The sequence below is a fragment of the Puma concolor genome, chromosome A3 (genome assembly GCF_028749965.1).
Source record: "Puma concolor isolate L17-30 chromosome A3, mPumCon1.1.hap2, whole genome shotgun sequence".
NCBI classification, from domain to species: Eukaryota; Metazoa; Chordata; class Mammalia; order Carnivora; family Felidae; genus Puma; species Puma concolor.
The window spans coordinates 35,572,370-35,586,981 of record NC_141669.1 but is presented as its reverse complement, the minus strand read 5'-3'; the positions used below and the strand labels follow the sequence as shown (position 1 = coordinate 35,586,981).

Here is a 14,612-nt window from a genome sequence, read left to right as displayed (position 1 = left end):
TGGTTTTTTTGTATCTTGTTTTAAAAGGCCACCACTGCTCTGAGGTCAAATATTTTCTCATATTGTTCTTTAAAATACCTTGTGCACATCAAATGTGGTAAACATGCACGAGCACATAACATGATGGCAAAAAAATCAAGCTACCAATTAAATAAATTATATCAAAAGACATATGTGAGACATTTGCTCAGCAAATGATATAAAAATAAATTACTTCAGATTTAAATATTGTCTATTAAATGGAAAAGTCATGTGCTGTGATTCTGCAAAGGTATAAACTCCAAGGAAACACAAATTGCAGTAACAAATAAAGCCCATGATTTCAGTGGTTTGGCACAACGGAGGTTCTGTTTTCATCCACATTACGGTCCAATGCGGTGATTCCTGGTTAGCTCGCCTTCTGTCTTATGTTTTGACCGTTCCCTAGAATCTCAAGTGTCCTCTGCACGCAAGAAGTACATTGGGGAAGAGAGGAGCCTCAGATCAGATATAGCACCTACTGTGCTCTCTCACATTCCTTCGGTGAAGGTTCAGAATGTAGTCCCAGGCTGGGCAGCTGCTTCCCGGCAACAACCTTGTACTTGTACTTGCTTTGAGTCTTGCCAAAAACCCGTGGATTATGGGTCCAAGGGAGCTCGGTGCTCACGGACATCAGGGAAGCTCTATATGAATGCAGCAGCTGAGAATGACCACCAGGCATATTGTGCGTATCTCCTATGCTACTGCATGCTCCTTTGTGCTCTTAGACCTCATTGCGTTTGTATTCTTCACTTATTCTTTCTTCCTTTCTCATGTTCCAAGATTCCTTCTTCTATAATTACTGATTTTTCTGTTTGGGGAACTTCCTTTTGTCATTCCTTTAGGTTTGCTGGTAACGAATTCTCTTAGTTTTCCTTCATCTGAGAAGATCTTGATTTCCTCTTCATTCCTGAAGGATCATTTCTCTGGGCATAAAATTCTGAACTGATAGTTTTTTTCCCCCTGCCCTTGAAAAATGTGACACTTCCTTGTGGCCCCCATGGTTTCTGATGAGAAATCCATTGTCATTACAATTGCTTTTCCCCTAAATGTAAGGTACTATTTTTACTGGCTGACATTAATACTATATAAATACTTGCTACATGGGAATGCAAACTGGTGCAGCCACTCTGGAAAACAGTAAGGAATTTCCTCAAAAAACTAAAAATAGAACTACCTTACGACCCAGCAATTGCACTACTAGGCATTTATCCACGGGATACGGGTGTGGTGTTTCTAAGGGACACATGCATCCCCATGTTTATAGCAGCACTATTGACAATAGCCAAAGTATGGAAAGAACCCAAATGTCCATCGATGGATGAATGGATAAAGAAGAGGTGGTATACACACACACACACACACACACACACACACACACACACACACACAATGGAATATTGCTTGGCAATCAAAAAGAATGAAATCTTGCCATTTGCAACTACGTGGATGGAACTGGAGGGTATTATGCTAAGTGAAATTAGTCAGTCAGAGAAGGACAAATATCATATGGCTTCACTCATATAAGATACAAAACAGATGAACATAAGTGAAGGGAAGCAAAAATAATACATAAACAGGGAGAGGGACAGAATATAAGAGATTCTTAAATATAGAGAACAAACAGAGGGTTGCTGGAGGGGTTGTGGGACGGGGGGATGGGCTAAGGCGGGGGTAAGGGGCATTAAGGAATCTACTCCTGAAATCATTGTTGCACTATATGCTAACTAACTTGGATGTACATTTTTAAAAATAATTAATTAATTAATTAAAAAGAATTTCTATTTGGTTGGGTTTTTAAAGATTTTTTTTATTACATTTATTTATTTTTGAGAGGCAAAGTGAGACAGAGGGCGAGCGGGGGAGGGGCAGAGAGAGACGAGACACAGAATCTGGAACAGGCTCCAGGCTCTGAGCAAGCATTCAGCACAGAGCCTGACGTGGGGTTCAAACCCATGAACGGTGAGATCATGACCTGAGCCAAAACCAGACACTTAACCAACTGAGCCACCCAGGCACCCATGGTTGTTTTTTATAATTTCTATCTCCCTACTGAGGTTCTCTACCTGTTGAGACGCTGATAGCACACTTTCCTTTAATTCTTTAGACAGTTTCCTTTAATACTTTGAACAGATTTATTTATTTATTTATTTATTTATTTATTTATTTATTTATTTTAACATTTTATTTATTTTTGAGACAGAGAGAAACAGAGCATGAACGGGGGAGGGGCAGAGAGAGAGGGAGACACAGAATCGGAAGCAGGCTCCAGGCTCTGAGCCATCAGCCCAGAGCCCGACGCGGGGCTCAAACTCACAGACCGCGAGATCATGACCTGAGCTGAAGTTGGACGCTTAACCGACTTAGCCACCCAGGCGCCCCTTTTTGAACAGATTTATAATAGCTCATGTGAGTCTCTAATACAGGTGGCCAACAGACACATGATAAGATGCTCAACATCACTCATCATAAGGGGAATGCAAATCAAACCTATCATGAGATATCACCTCACACCTGTCAGAATGGCTAAAATCAAAACCATAAGAAACAAGTGTTGGCAAGGATGTGGAGAAACAGGAACTCTTGTGCAGTGTTGGAGGGGGGAGTGCAAACTGGCACAGCCACTGCCATTGTGGGGCAGTAATGAAGATTCCTCAAAAAATTAAAAAAAGAACTACAGGGGCGCCTGGGTGGCTCAGTCAGTTAAGCGGCCGACTTTGGCTCAGGTCACGATCTTGCGGTCCATGAGTTCGAGCCCCGCGTCGGGCTCTGTGCTGACAGCTCGGAGCCTGGAGCCTGTTTCAGATTCTGTGTCTCCCTCTCTCTGACCCTCCCCCATTCATGGTCTGTCTCTCTCTCTGTCTCAAAAATAAATAAACGTTAAAAAAAATTAAAAAAAAAAAGAGAACTACACTACAATCCAGCAATCACACTACTGAATATTTAACCAAGGAATACAAAAACACTGAATTCAAAAGGATATAGGCAACCCTATGTTTATCGCAGCAATATTTATAATAGGCAAATTATGGAAGCAGCCCAAGTGTCCATTGATAGATGACCAGATAAAGAAGATGTGGTCTACATATACAATGGAATATTGTTCAGCCATAAAAAAGAATGAAGTCTTCCCATTTGCAATGACACAGATGGAGCTGGAGAGTATAATGCTAAGGGAAAAAAGTCAGGGAAAGACAAATACTATATGATTTCACTCATATGTGGAATTTAATCAACAAAGGAAAAACGAGGGCGAGAAAGACAAAGCGAGAAACAGACTCTTAACTACAGAGAACAAACTGGTTACCAGAGGAGAGGTGGGTAGGGGGATGGCTGAAACAGGCGAAGGGGTGAAGAGCACATTTATCATGATGAGCACTGAGTAACGTATAGAATTGGTGAATCACTATATTGTACACCTGAAACGAATATAACACTGTGTGTTAACTAAAAAAAAAAAAAAAAGGAAGAAAAAAAAGACAAAGAAAAATTAAACTAAGAAAAATAAATAAAATCTTTGTCTAGGAAGTTCAACATCTAGCCTTCTTCAGGGGCAGTTTCTAGTGACTGATTTTTTTCCTGTGTATGGGCCATACTTTCCTGTTTCTTTTCAGGTTATATATATATAGATAGAGAGAGAGAGATTTATTTTTCCTTTTGAAAACCAGGTCCTCCTAGGGGCGCCTGGGTGGCTCAGTCGGTTAAGAGGCCAACTTCGGCTCAGGTCATGATCTCACGGTCCGTGAGTTCAAGCCCCGCGTCGGGCTCTGTGCTGACAGCTCAGAGCCTGGAGCCTGTTTCAGATTCTATGTCTTCCTCTCTCTCTGATCCTCCCCCGTTCATGCTCTCTCTCTGTCTCAAAAACAAATAAATGTTAAAAAAAAATTTTTTTTTTAATTTATTTTGAAAACCAGATCCTCTAGATATCATCTGGCAACTCTGAATATGACACCACCACCACCACCACCCCTGCCGGGGTTCGTTGCTACTGTTGTTTGTGTATCCATTTGTTTAATGACTTTCTGGGACTAGTTCTGTAAGGTCTACTTTTTTAAAATTTTTTTAATGTGTATTTATTTTTGAGACAGAATGAAACAGAGCATGAGTTGGGGTAGGGGCAGAGCGAGAGGGAGACACAGAATCTGAAGCAGGCTCCTGGCTCTGAGCTGTCAGCACAGAGCCTGACGCGGGGCTTGAACCCACCAACCGTGAGATCGTGACCTGAGCCGAAGCCGGACGCTTAACTGACTGAGCCACCCCGGTGCTCCTGTAAGGTCTATATTCCTTGTAGCATGCAGCCACTGATGTCTCCACTCAGTTAGCTTAATAGTCAGCTAATGACTGGACAAAGATTCCCTTAAATGCCTCGAGCTATAAATCTTCCGCTCTTTGCCAAGGAGCTCTGTGGGTTGAGGCATGCCTTCAATGCTCAGGCAATTTACAACTCTGTCTTACTGTTTACTTTCTGCTTGCACAGCACCTCAAGGGAAGCCAGAAGTGAGAGACTGGGGCCCTCTCAGGCCTTTCCAGACCATGCACGCAGTCGTTCAGATCCCCAGAAATATACCAGAGTTTTTCAAAGTCCCCTGTGAACATCTATCTTCTCAGGTCTTCCTTTTAAATTTTTGGCCGGGCTCATGTTTGCCCCAACTGGTATCTCAGTCTTAGGTAGCTGTGATGTTAAGCAACTGAAGCTGATTATATTTGACAAATGCCCTGGGAATAGGGGTTTTCCTGAGTAGAGAGCTCCAAATTGGATTAAGTAATGACAACACCCCATAAATCAAGCTTTTCCAATGAATTGCCATTCAGGTCAAATAGTGATGATGCTTGGGTGATAGAACTTTCTGAGATGTTCCTAACCCAATCTGTCCCCTTAAGAGCTTCCAGGCTGCTGGTTTTTAAGGCTACTATGGAGCTGGGACTAGAGGGATGGCAGTAGGCCAAGTCAATACCCCACAAACCCCACTGTTCTTACCAAACCTGAGCAGTTTCTCTTGGATAAACCCCTCGTCAGATTGTTGTTAGGCTTTGGTGAATAGCTAGAGTTCTAGAAAAAGTTGATTTTTTACAATCTTGCCAATATTTTTGTTGCCTTTATGGAGGAATGGATTTACAGAACTCCTTACTCCACCATTGCAGAAGTCTCCCTGCTCTGGTTACAGATCCGTTCTAAGACCAGGCTTGCTTAGGGGTTAACTACGAAGAAGGTATTCCCCGGAAATACGACTAAAGTAATGCCCCTGCCTTGGAGGTGTCTGGGTTTAACAACAAAAGGACACTTAAAAAGATGAAAAAAGGATCTACAGGAATCATTCCAAAATAACCGGGGTGACATGGGGGCCCTTGGTAAAACTCAGTAGGCTGTCAGGACTCACACCCGGATCCCTGACGCCTCGCCCACTGACCTCTTGGCTGCTTCTCCTGGGAGATGCCTTTTCCAGGAGAAGGGAGATGCTGTATTTTGAGTATTTCATCTAAGGTACAAGTTTCATACTCACTATTCTCAGACACGCCAGCAAACACAATGATCTTATTTCCACTTTACAGATGAAGAAACTGAGGCTCGCAGAAATCAAGGCACATGACCAAAATTAGACCACTCACGAGTGGTGGAGAGGGGATCCGACTCCAGAGTGTGAGCTACACCCTTCTCACCAAACCCAACGCACTGACCCACTGGCTGGCAATGGTGTGGGTAGGGAGGCAGTTGATGAAGCATCATTACAAGTCTGAGCACAACAGTCGGACCTGCCTTTTTAGTCCTCTCTCTCGGGAGATAGGACTCGATACCACTGGTCATGGTACAAGAACAGCAGCAAAGTATCAGGTATGGCTTGCCCCCGCCACAAGCACCTGCTGAGGTGGGCTCTTGGGTCAACTCCTCCCTTCGTTCAGGAGTCAGAGCCTCCTGGAAGTCCCCCCAAAATCAAGGGTGGCAGGGGCAAAGCCCGGCTGTGACTTCAGGCCTGGGAGTGTAGGACCGTCCCCTTCACGTGCTCAGCAGAATAAAGTCCACAGACCTGAATGCCCAAGCCCCACCCAGTCCACCGCAAGCGTAGGGTGTATCCGGAGAGGACAGAGGGTTCTCCAATGCCCTAGCATCCCGACAGGCCACAGCTCCATCCACTCCCCCTGACTGTGGCAAAGAGGACATATTCATTGCAAATCATTCCCAAAAGACAAACTTTATTTTGACACCTCAGAATTTGGCAAGGAAAAAGGCATAGCAACGACAGTATAGTCTCACGTGCGGAAACCTCTTCAGAAACGCGATCTCACTGGAACCTCACAATCACCCTGCAAGGCAGGCAAGCAGGTCTCTCCTATCCACTTTCTGGAGGATTTGTCAGGGGTCACCCAGCTTCCACACAGGACTGTACACATTCCACCCAGATGCCTCTGTGTGTCTGGTCCAGGCTCCTCAATACCCAGGGGTGGGCTGGGATTTCACCAGATACATGCAGTTACCTTAACTTCCCCAGCTATGAAACTAGGGATCAGGCTGTCTCATCTCTATATAAAGGCCCTTCTCATGGATGTGACCTACGCGTACCATGATTGCTAGGTCTATGGTGGCTGGACCAGGCGGCCAGCCAAAAGCCTTGGCAAGCCCTGGGCACAAATGAACTTGGAGCCAAGCAGGGGGGGACCAGAAGCCTGCTGGCCCACTGCTGAGCCACTTTCTACAGGAACCCCACTAGGAAGGGAGTTCTGGTGTGGGCAGAAAAAGGGGCTCCTCCTTGCTCCACGGACCCCAACCTGTTGGGGAGGGGGAAAGAGCCTCCCTGCCCCCATCTCTTGTTGATGACCAGCTTTTCGGACTCTTCTCCAGAACGGAGGTGGGGCTGCACCTCCTCCCTCTGGCTCAGAGCTACATTCAATTTGCTACCTGCATCAGGAGGCCCTCCCCAGTCCTCAGAATGGGTGGGCCCCACGATGGGACCACCGCCTTGATCTCCCAGCGACATACAGGGCATTTGGCCAAGTCCCTGAAGACCCGCAAGGCACAGTAGCTGCAGAAGTGTGTGTGGCCGCAGGGAACCAGGCAGGTGTTGGCAGCGTGGTGGAAACAGATGGCACATTCCTCTCCTGCCGTGGCTGGGAAAGGGGACAACACGAGTTGGGGCACGTGGGGGCAAAGCGCGGGCAGCCTACTCATGCTATAACCACAGGACAGAGAACCAGGCAGGCCTATTTTGACTATTAATGAGAAAATGCTCACAACATAACCAAATGAAAAGAGATGGGAAGAAAACCATACTGCACATACATATATATCATAAAATTCCAACTTGGAAAAAAGAAAACAGCACAATTCCTCATAGATATATGACTACAAAATAGTAGGAGGAAATCCCCCTAAGAGGCAGTGGTTATTTATTTATTTATTTTTTTTACTTCCTTATGTATCCTCTAATATTTATTTTCTTTCCGTTTGGCAAAACTTTTATTACGAACACGGACTGCTTTTTCAAGCGGGGACAAAACAACGTTATTTGTTCACGAATGTGCTCTTGTAACTTGAAAAGTTAGCCAATGTTCTAGAAGGCAAAGCTATTAAATTGCTTTTAGGTTTCTAGCAGGCAGAGCCAAATCTTTTGGCCTAAAGCCCGTGGGAGACTTCGTGGGACTTGGAAGGATTTTAGCCAGTTCCCAGAGCTGGGGCCTCCCTGGGGTGGGGGTGGGGCCTCTGGTGCTAGAGTCCTGGGGAGCCTGTCCCTGGCTCGCTGGGCTCGGGGGAAGCCACTCACCTTCCGGCTGCAGAGACTCATCGATGAGGGCCCGTGGCACGGTTGAGGGGAAGGCACTGGCTGTGGGATCTGAGGGAGAGAGGGAAACTCAGGACCCAGGAAAGCAAAGCCCAGGTGCTTCCACCCTACCAGGCCCTTGAAAGAGTTCCACCTGCTTGCTTGCAGTGCTGGAGCTCCCCGCTGATCTTATGGCCCCAGCCACCCCTTCCCCAATTCGCCCCAGCAGAGAATTTGTGAAGCTGTCAACGCTTTTTCCTAAAACCACCCTTCCTTTAAACATCTCCCCTTTGGGGCGCCTGGGTGGCGCAGTCGGTTGAGCATCCGACTTCAGCCAGGTCACGATCTCGCGGTCCGTGAGTTCGAGCCCCGCGTCGGGCTCTGGGCTGATGGCTCAGAGCCTGGAGCCTGTTTCTGATTCTGTGTCTCCCTCTCTCTCTGCCCCTCCCCCGTTCATGCTCTGTCTCTCTCTGTCCCAAAAATAAATAAACGTTGAAAAAAAAAATTTAAAAAAAAAACATCTCCCCTTTGCCCTGGTGCTGCCGCCTGACTGGAGACCCTCAGCGTTACCCACCTTCCTAAACCCGGATGTGCATTAAAATCCCCCAGGAGGTGGGGAAAACAGGTGCTTGGCTCTACACCAGACCTACCCAACCGGGCGTCCCAGGGGCGAGACTTCAGCCGCTGTGACAAGGGATTTTATAACCGGTAGGGGTGGGGGAAGAAGAAATGGACTGCTTGTGTAGGCCGGTGGACAACCAGCACAGGAATGCCAGTATTTCTTTCTACAGACGTTTCCTGTATCCACTCTCCCTCAAGTCCACTCTCCTTTCAGGTGGCTAGAGGGATGGTTACGGTTTCCCCACTCATTGACTGGACAGCTCACTCTGCCCCCACCGGCAGTCTTCCTGTGCACCTCTAACCGCTTCCACTTCTGTTCCCTTTGCTTGCCACCCTTGACTCCCCTGAACTCCTACTAAGGCAGCAAAACCCAGCCCCCGACCTCTCCTTTTGTGAAACAGCCCTTTGACAGATGTTTGGAGTGCTAGTCATAGCTTCTTAGTATTCCCTAGGGACAAGGCTGCCCTCCCTTTGACTGGGGTCTTGTCCATCTGGCGTCTCCAGTGCCAGTGACGTAAAACTGACCGTATAGGAAAAGATGAAAGGCTCTCCCCACGGCTCTGGATGGGGACGCAGTACCACCCGAGCCACCCGAGGGGCGGTGCCCGGGTCCTCGCGGGTTGTCTCACCCAGTAGCTTGATGGCCTTGGTGGTCCCGTACACGTCCATCACGGCCCAGAGGGGGGCGCCCAAGAGCACGCCCTTGCGCAGCAGCAGCCGGGGGCCCGAGTTGACCCTGACGAAGAGCCGGCCCCTGCGGTTCACCCAGAAGCAGACCACGTCCCCCGCCAGCGCGCAGCCCTCGGGCAGCATGGCAGCCCATGTCGGGCTCTGCAGCTCCAGGTCCGGGCACACGAAGGGTGGAAGGCTGGGCGCGGACACCCGCGCGGGGTCCAGGCGCGTGAAGCCCACGCGGAGCCCGCCGCACCAGCCGCCCTCGTGCCACACCACGCGGACCGCCACTCGCTCCCCGGGAAGCACCGGCCGCTGGCTGAACACGATGCCGTCGTGGAACGTGGCGTTCCTGCGCGCAGTGCACCGCTGGGCGTCTAGACGCACCTGCGCGCCCTTGGCCTCAGGGTGGAAGCGCAGTGTCTCCCGGGGCGCCTTGGTGTCTGCGGAGATGGGGGTGGGGGGGGTGGGGGGATGGTGACGTCAGTGTGGTCTGGATTCGGACTCATTTGTTCCCCAGAGCTATCTCCGCCCCCCACCCCCGCATCTCCCCGGGGCCATTGCCCCTGCCCTCATCCAGGGAGCCCCCAGAGACCTGATTAGAGCCTGGTGAGGAGCACACTTTGCATGTCTGGGATCTGAATTCCCCCACCTCAGTTCCCCTCCCGGAGGGATGTTGTAAAATCACGCCTACATGTACCAGCTCTAAATACCTAGTCACGGTTATTGGCATTAAATAGAAAGAGCAGGTGTTAGAAATAGTACACATAATATGATCCAGGTTTTGTTCGACACATATGTTTAATATACACACATATATTCTCCCTGTATCTAGAAACAACCTGAGAGGAGATGGGTCTGCTAATGGTGCTCAGCTCTAGCAGACGGGTCCTGGTATTGCAGCTGTTTTCCTCTCTGTTTGTCTGACTTTATGATTGTCCCACAGAAAACCTGCATCATTTGTGAAGGCCATGGCCCCCAGTGAGGGTGACTTCCTTTTCCTAGGAGAGAAAGGGGTCCAACAGCTCCCCCACAGAGCCAGGTGGGGCGGCACAGGCTAGAGAGGGAGTCCCAGGTTGTGGCGGGGGCGGGGTGTCAGAATGGTGGGCTGGGCCAGCCAAGGCCAGGGCTGAGCTTTGAAATCCGGGGACTTCCCGACCCCAGTCCACTTGGCAGTCGGGAGGGGAAGTTCCCTACTGGGCAGCCTTTCCTCTCAAGCCTCAGGCCTGAGCCTGGAGGAAGCTGGTGAGCTTCCTGAGCCAGAACTGCTCTCCTCCCTTACCCCCCTCTTGTCCTGTTCTTTCTTGGTTAGAGGAGGGAAGCTGAAAATAGCGAATTCAATCAGCAGGAGTCTGGGTGGCTCAGTCGGTTGAGCATCAGCTCAGGGCATGATCTCACAGTTTGTGAGTTTGAGCCCCACATTCGGCTCTGTGCTGATAGCTCAGATCCTGGAGCCTGCTTCAGATTCTCTGTCTCCCTCTCTCTCTGCCCCTCCTCTGCTTATGCTCTGTCTCTCTCTCAAAAATAAATAAACACTAAAAAAAAAAAGGGGGGGATTCAATCCGGACTTGAGCCTGAACCCAACCCAAAAGAGCAAGGCCCCTCCCCTCCCAGATCTCATCAGCTTCTCCAGCTCTGCTCCTCTGATTACTCACAAGCCTGCAAGATTCCAACGGGTCACAAGGTGCAACACTCAATCTGGTCAGGCACAAGGGACACCCTTGAGGTCATAGTCAATCTGTTTCCGATGGATTCAGGCCAGAGGCAAGCATATCATGGTTCCATGGTTCCCCTCGCTGAGGCATTAAGAACAAGCACTCACTCTGGCCTTGGGGACCTCTGAACCCGCTCACAGGGTCCTGCTATCCAAGCTCACCCCTCCCTCACCCACATCCCCTGCATGTCACCCCTTCCTGGAATACCCTAATCTCTCCCTCCCTTCCTGATAGTCTGCCCAGATGCCTTTTCCTGGAGGCTATGCACAAGCAAAGGGGAGTCCCCAAGTAGGCACGGACGGTGGGTGACCAGGAGTCAGAGCCGAGGGCCCTGACATCCGATGGACTTGTCTTTGGGCCTACTGCAGAGTCACTGCAGGAGCTCTGAGGAGGGCAGCCATGTCCGATACCCAGATTCTAGTCCCCGCTCTGTTGGTCACCTATGCAGGTCACTGCCCCACTGGGTATAGGTCTCCTTATCCACCAATGGGATCGATATGCATGGTCAGCCAAGACCTGCAGTCTCCAGGTACCTGCCTGGAGATCCTGAGTATGAGGAGCTGACTGCCCCCCTGGGTAAGCATCGTGACTTTTGCATGCCTCCCCTCCCCCCACCGCCCCCACCACACCCCCCAGGTAGATTCAAAGAAAATCTTGGCAGTAAGCCTCTTGGAATCTAAGAAACTGAGGGTCAGCCCCCTGCCCAGCAAGGACCTCCCCAGATCTCTATCACCTTCTTCATCACCACCCCTCCAGTCACCAAGCCTCTTGGGTGCCAGGCACCTGTTAACCCTTACAGCTTCTTTCACTCCTCCCACAACCTGCAGGGAAGCACCCAGAGGGAACTGAGTTGGGGTGGTTCTGCACATCTTCACAGCCAGGAGTGGAGGAGCCGGGGCCCCACTCCTGCCCCCCACATTCCTTGCTGCCTCCTCCATGGCACCACCGTGACCTGGAATCCAGACACAGTTGCCCCAGCAGCAGCAGCAGCAACAGAAGCTTGGCCCCCACCGTCCTTACCACCTCCCTGCCCCCCAAGCTCGGGGCAGTACCTGCTGCTGGTGTGTGAGCCTTTGGTGCCCTTAGGGAGCCAAGGGCTGAGACTCCAGGCTCTCTGCCTGGGAGGGAGCAGCGTTCTGAGATGCAGTCTGGATCTCTGGCAGTAAAAGCAGATTCTCTCTCTCCTGCCCCTGCACACCAAGGGAACGCTGTGGTCTCAGGTGAGGCTCTCAGAGAACTATTGTGCCTGGCAACCTTTTGGTCTGTGCTTCTGACAGCCCTATAAGCTGTCAGGCAAGGTGAATCGCATTGGCCCCACCCTGCAGATGAAGAAACTGAGGCCCTAGGGAAAACTGACTCGCCCAAGGTTCCACAGCCTCCCCTCTGCCTCTTGGATCCCTTGCAGACCAAACTTAGGGCTCCCACTTACCAGCCTGGGAGGAGAGCTGGGCCCCCATCAGCCTGGGATCCTCGGGCACGGATACCTGGATTTGGAAGGAATTGTCTGGAGAAGGCCAGTAGACAGGTTTCCAAAGGCTCAGCAGGTCCCTTCGTTATGGGTCAGGATCATGTTACATAGTTGATGATTAATTAGATGTTGCTGTCACGGGTTATGATATCCAGGGAATTTCCTGATGATTGCCTCTGGCTCACCACAGAACTGCTGCAGCTGGCTGACCTAAAAGGAAGCAACGACTGGGGAGGTGGCCCGGGCAGGATTTAGGATATACTGCTCCCTTACTTCTGACCAGTCGTTCTCCGCCAGGCTGTGCATTATCATGGCTTGAGGCACATTTAGAAGTACTCACTTGCAAACTGATCCCAGTGGCACAGGGTGGGGCCCAGCATCAGTAGTTTATAAAAGCACCCTGGATGATTCTAATGTACAGTCAGGGTGGAGATTCACTGCTACAGAGCCCGGCACACACACAAGGTGCTTAATCAATGTTGCTGAAGTGGATTGAATTGAATTGGCTGCATCCCAGGACCTGTGAAGTTGCCCCAGACCTGGGTCTCAGGCAGAGAGGAGAGGGGTGAGTCAGACCGAACGGGAGAGGTGTTGATTGCTTCCCCAACCTTGCTGGAATCAGAATTCCACTTTCCACAATCCACTACAAAATGCATATAGTCCAACAGGACAGGTCATGCCAGAGGCCTGGCTCCCAGTGTGTTAAGCTGTGGCAAAGAAGTCAAAGATCTGGGATTCCTGGCTGGCTCAGTCGGTAGAGCAAGTGACTCCTGATCTCAGGGTGGTGAGTTCAAGCCCCATATTGGGCATGGAGTCTATTTAAAAAAAAAGCAAAAAAAGTCAGAGATCTTCTGCCCCCTCCATTCCTATAGGGAAACTGAGGCTGGTAGAGGGAAAATGGCTTGTTCTAACCTGGTGCTTCTCACATTGCAACAGGCACATGAACCTCCTGGAGATCATATTAAAATGCTGATTGGTTCAGAAGGTCTGGGGCTATGGCTGGAATTTTACTTTTCTAACAAGGTGGTTCTGTGGAATCCACTTTAGGTGGCAAGGCTCTGGGTTAGTTTGGAGACTTATGAGTATCCTGGCCCTCCACCTCCAGGCTAGGACCTTCCCCAAGACCCCAGATCAAGGTCATGATCAGTGACTACTCTGAACTCAGCTATGAGGATAGATATCCCCATGCCTGTCCCAGGAGGAGCTGGGGACGGTGGTGCAGGTGACTGGGCTGGGGAGATTGTGGAAAAGGATGAAAGCGGGGCGCCTGGGTGGCTCAGTCGGTTGGGTGTCTGACTTCGGCTCAGGTCATGATCTCACAGCTCATGAGTTCAAGCCCTGCATTGGGCTCTGTGCTGACAGCTCAGAGCCTGGAGCCTGCTTCAGATTCTGTGTCTCCCTCTCTCTCTGCCCCTCCCCCACTCATGCTCTGTCTCTCTCTGTCTCAAAAATAAATAAACATTAAAAAAATAAATAAAAATAAAAAGAATAATTAAAAAAAAAAAAAGAGGGGCGCCTGGGTGGCTCAGTCAGTTGAGCGTCTGGCTTCGGCTCAGCTCATGAGTTCAAGCCCCGCGTCGGGCTCTGTGCTGACAGCTCAGAGGCTGGAGCCTGCTTCCGATTCTGTGTCTCCCTCTCTCTCTGCCCCAACCCACTCGCATTCTGTCTCTGTCTCTCTCAAAAATAAATAAACATTAAAAAAAATTAAAAAAAAAAAAAAAAGAAAGAAAAGGATGAAAGGTCTGGAGACCCAGGTTCTGCCTCCTGTGTTTTCTTCCCCTCCCCTGCCCTTCCTGGGCCCTGGTGTCCCCATGTGTAAAGCAGGAAGCCAAGGTGAGCTGGTCTATGGGCCCTTCTAGCACAGACATGCTGTGACTTTAGTCTCGGCAATGGAGAGGTGACAGCGGTCTGGCCCCAGTTCACCTCAGAAGATCTGCCTGGACCCTGGACCTTCTCTTGCATACCACACCCCAGGCCAGGCTCCCTCAGTTTCCCCCTCTAGAAGCAGTGTTCTAAAGGCCAAAGGCAAACTGGTCAAGAGCAATCACAGTGAGTCCAAGGTTGGTTCCAGCTGGTCCAGTCTGAGGCAAGGGCCCCACGCTTTATGGTCCTGCTGGCCCAACCTGAGGGATCCAGGCTTAGGGCATCCCCTTATCTCTTATCAGTGCCGGGGCCCAGAGTTCTCTCCCCTCTCTCCGTGCCCTGGCTCCAGGCGTATCACTGGCTGCCTTGGGTGGTGACCAGACTGCTGGAGCCCAGAGCACCTTGTTGATAAGCCACATTCTTACAAAAGATGTGATTATGGAAGCTTATCAGGGAAATCAGGTCCTGGGCCTCAGGCCTGGTGGAAAATTAGCCGGCAAGTCC

General features: G+C 50.0%; 1 protein-coding gene across 2 annotated transcripts; it reads right to left on the bottom strand.

Annotated features, from left to right (window-relative positions):
- Nucleotides 1–6,750: 6,750 nt before the first annotated feature.
- Nucleotides 6,751–12,402, bottom strand: NEURL3 (neuralized E3 ubiquitin protein ligase 3). Of its 2 annotated transcripts, XM_086700476.1 has the most exons (5): nt 12,207–12,402; nt 11,830–11,967; nt 9,020–9,505; nt 7,773–7,841; nt 6,751–7,119 (listed from the first exon to the last, which is right to left on the bottom strand). In XM_086700476.1, exons 1-5 carry the CDS (start codon nt 12,232–12,234, stop codon nt 6,899–6,901), a joined length of 942 nt encoding a protein of 313 aa, XP_086556602.1. In that variant the 5' UTR covers nt 12,235–12,402; the 3' UTR covers nt 6,751–6,898. The 2 variants fall into 2 exon arrangements, with proteins under 2 accessions (XP_086556602.1, XP_086556603.1); XM_086700477.1 differs by lacking the exon at nt 11,830–11,967 and having other exon boundaries at nt 12,207–12,394.
- Nucleotides 12,403–14,612: the final 2,210 nt, after the last annotated feature.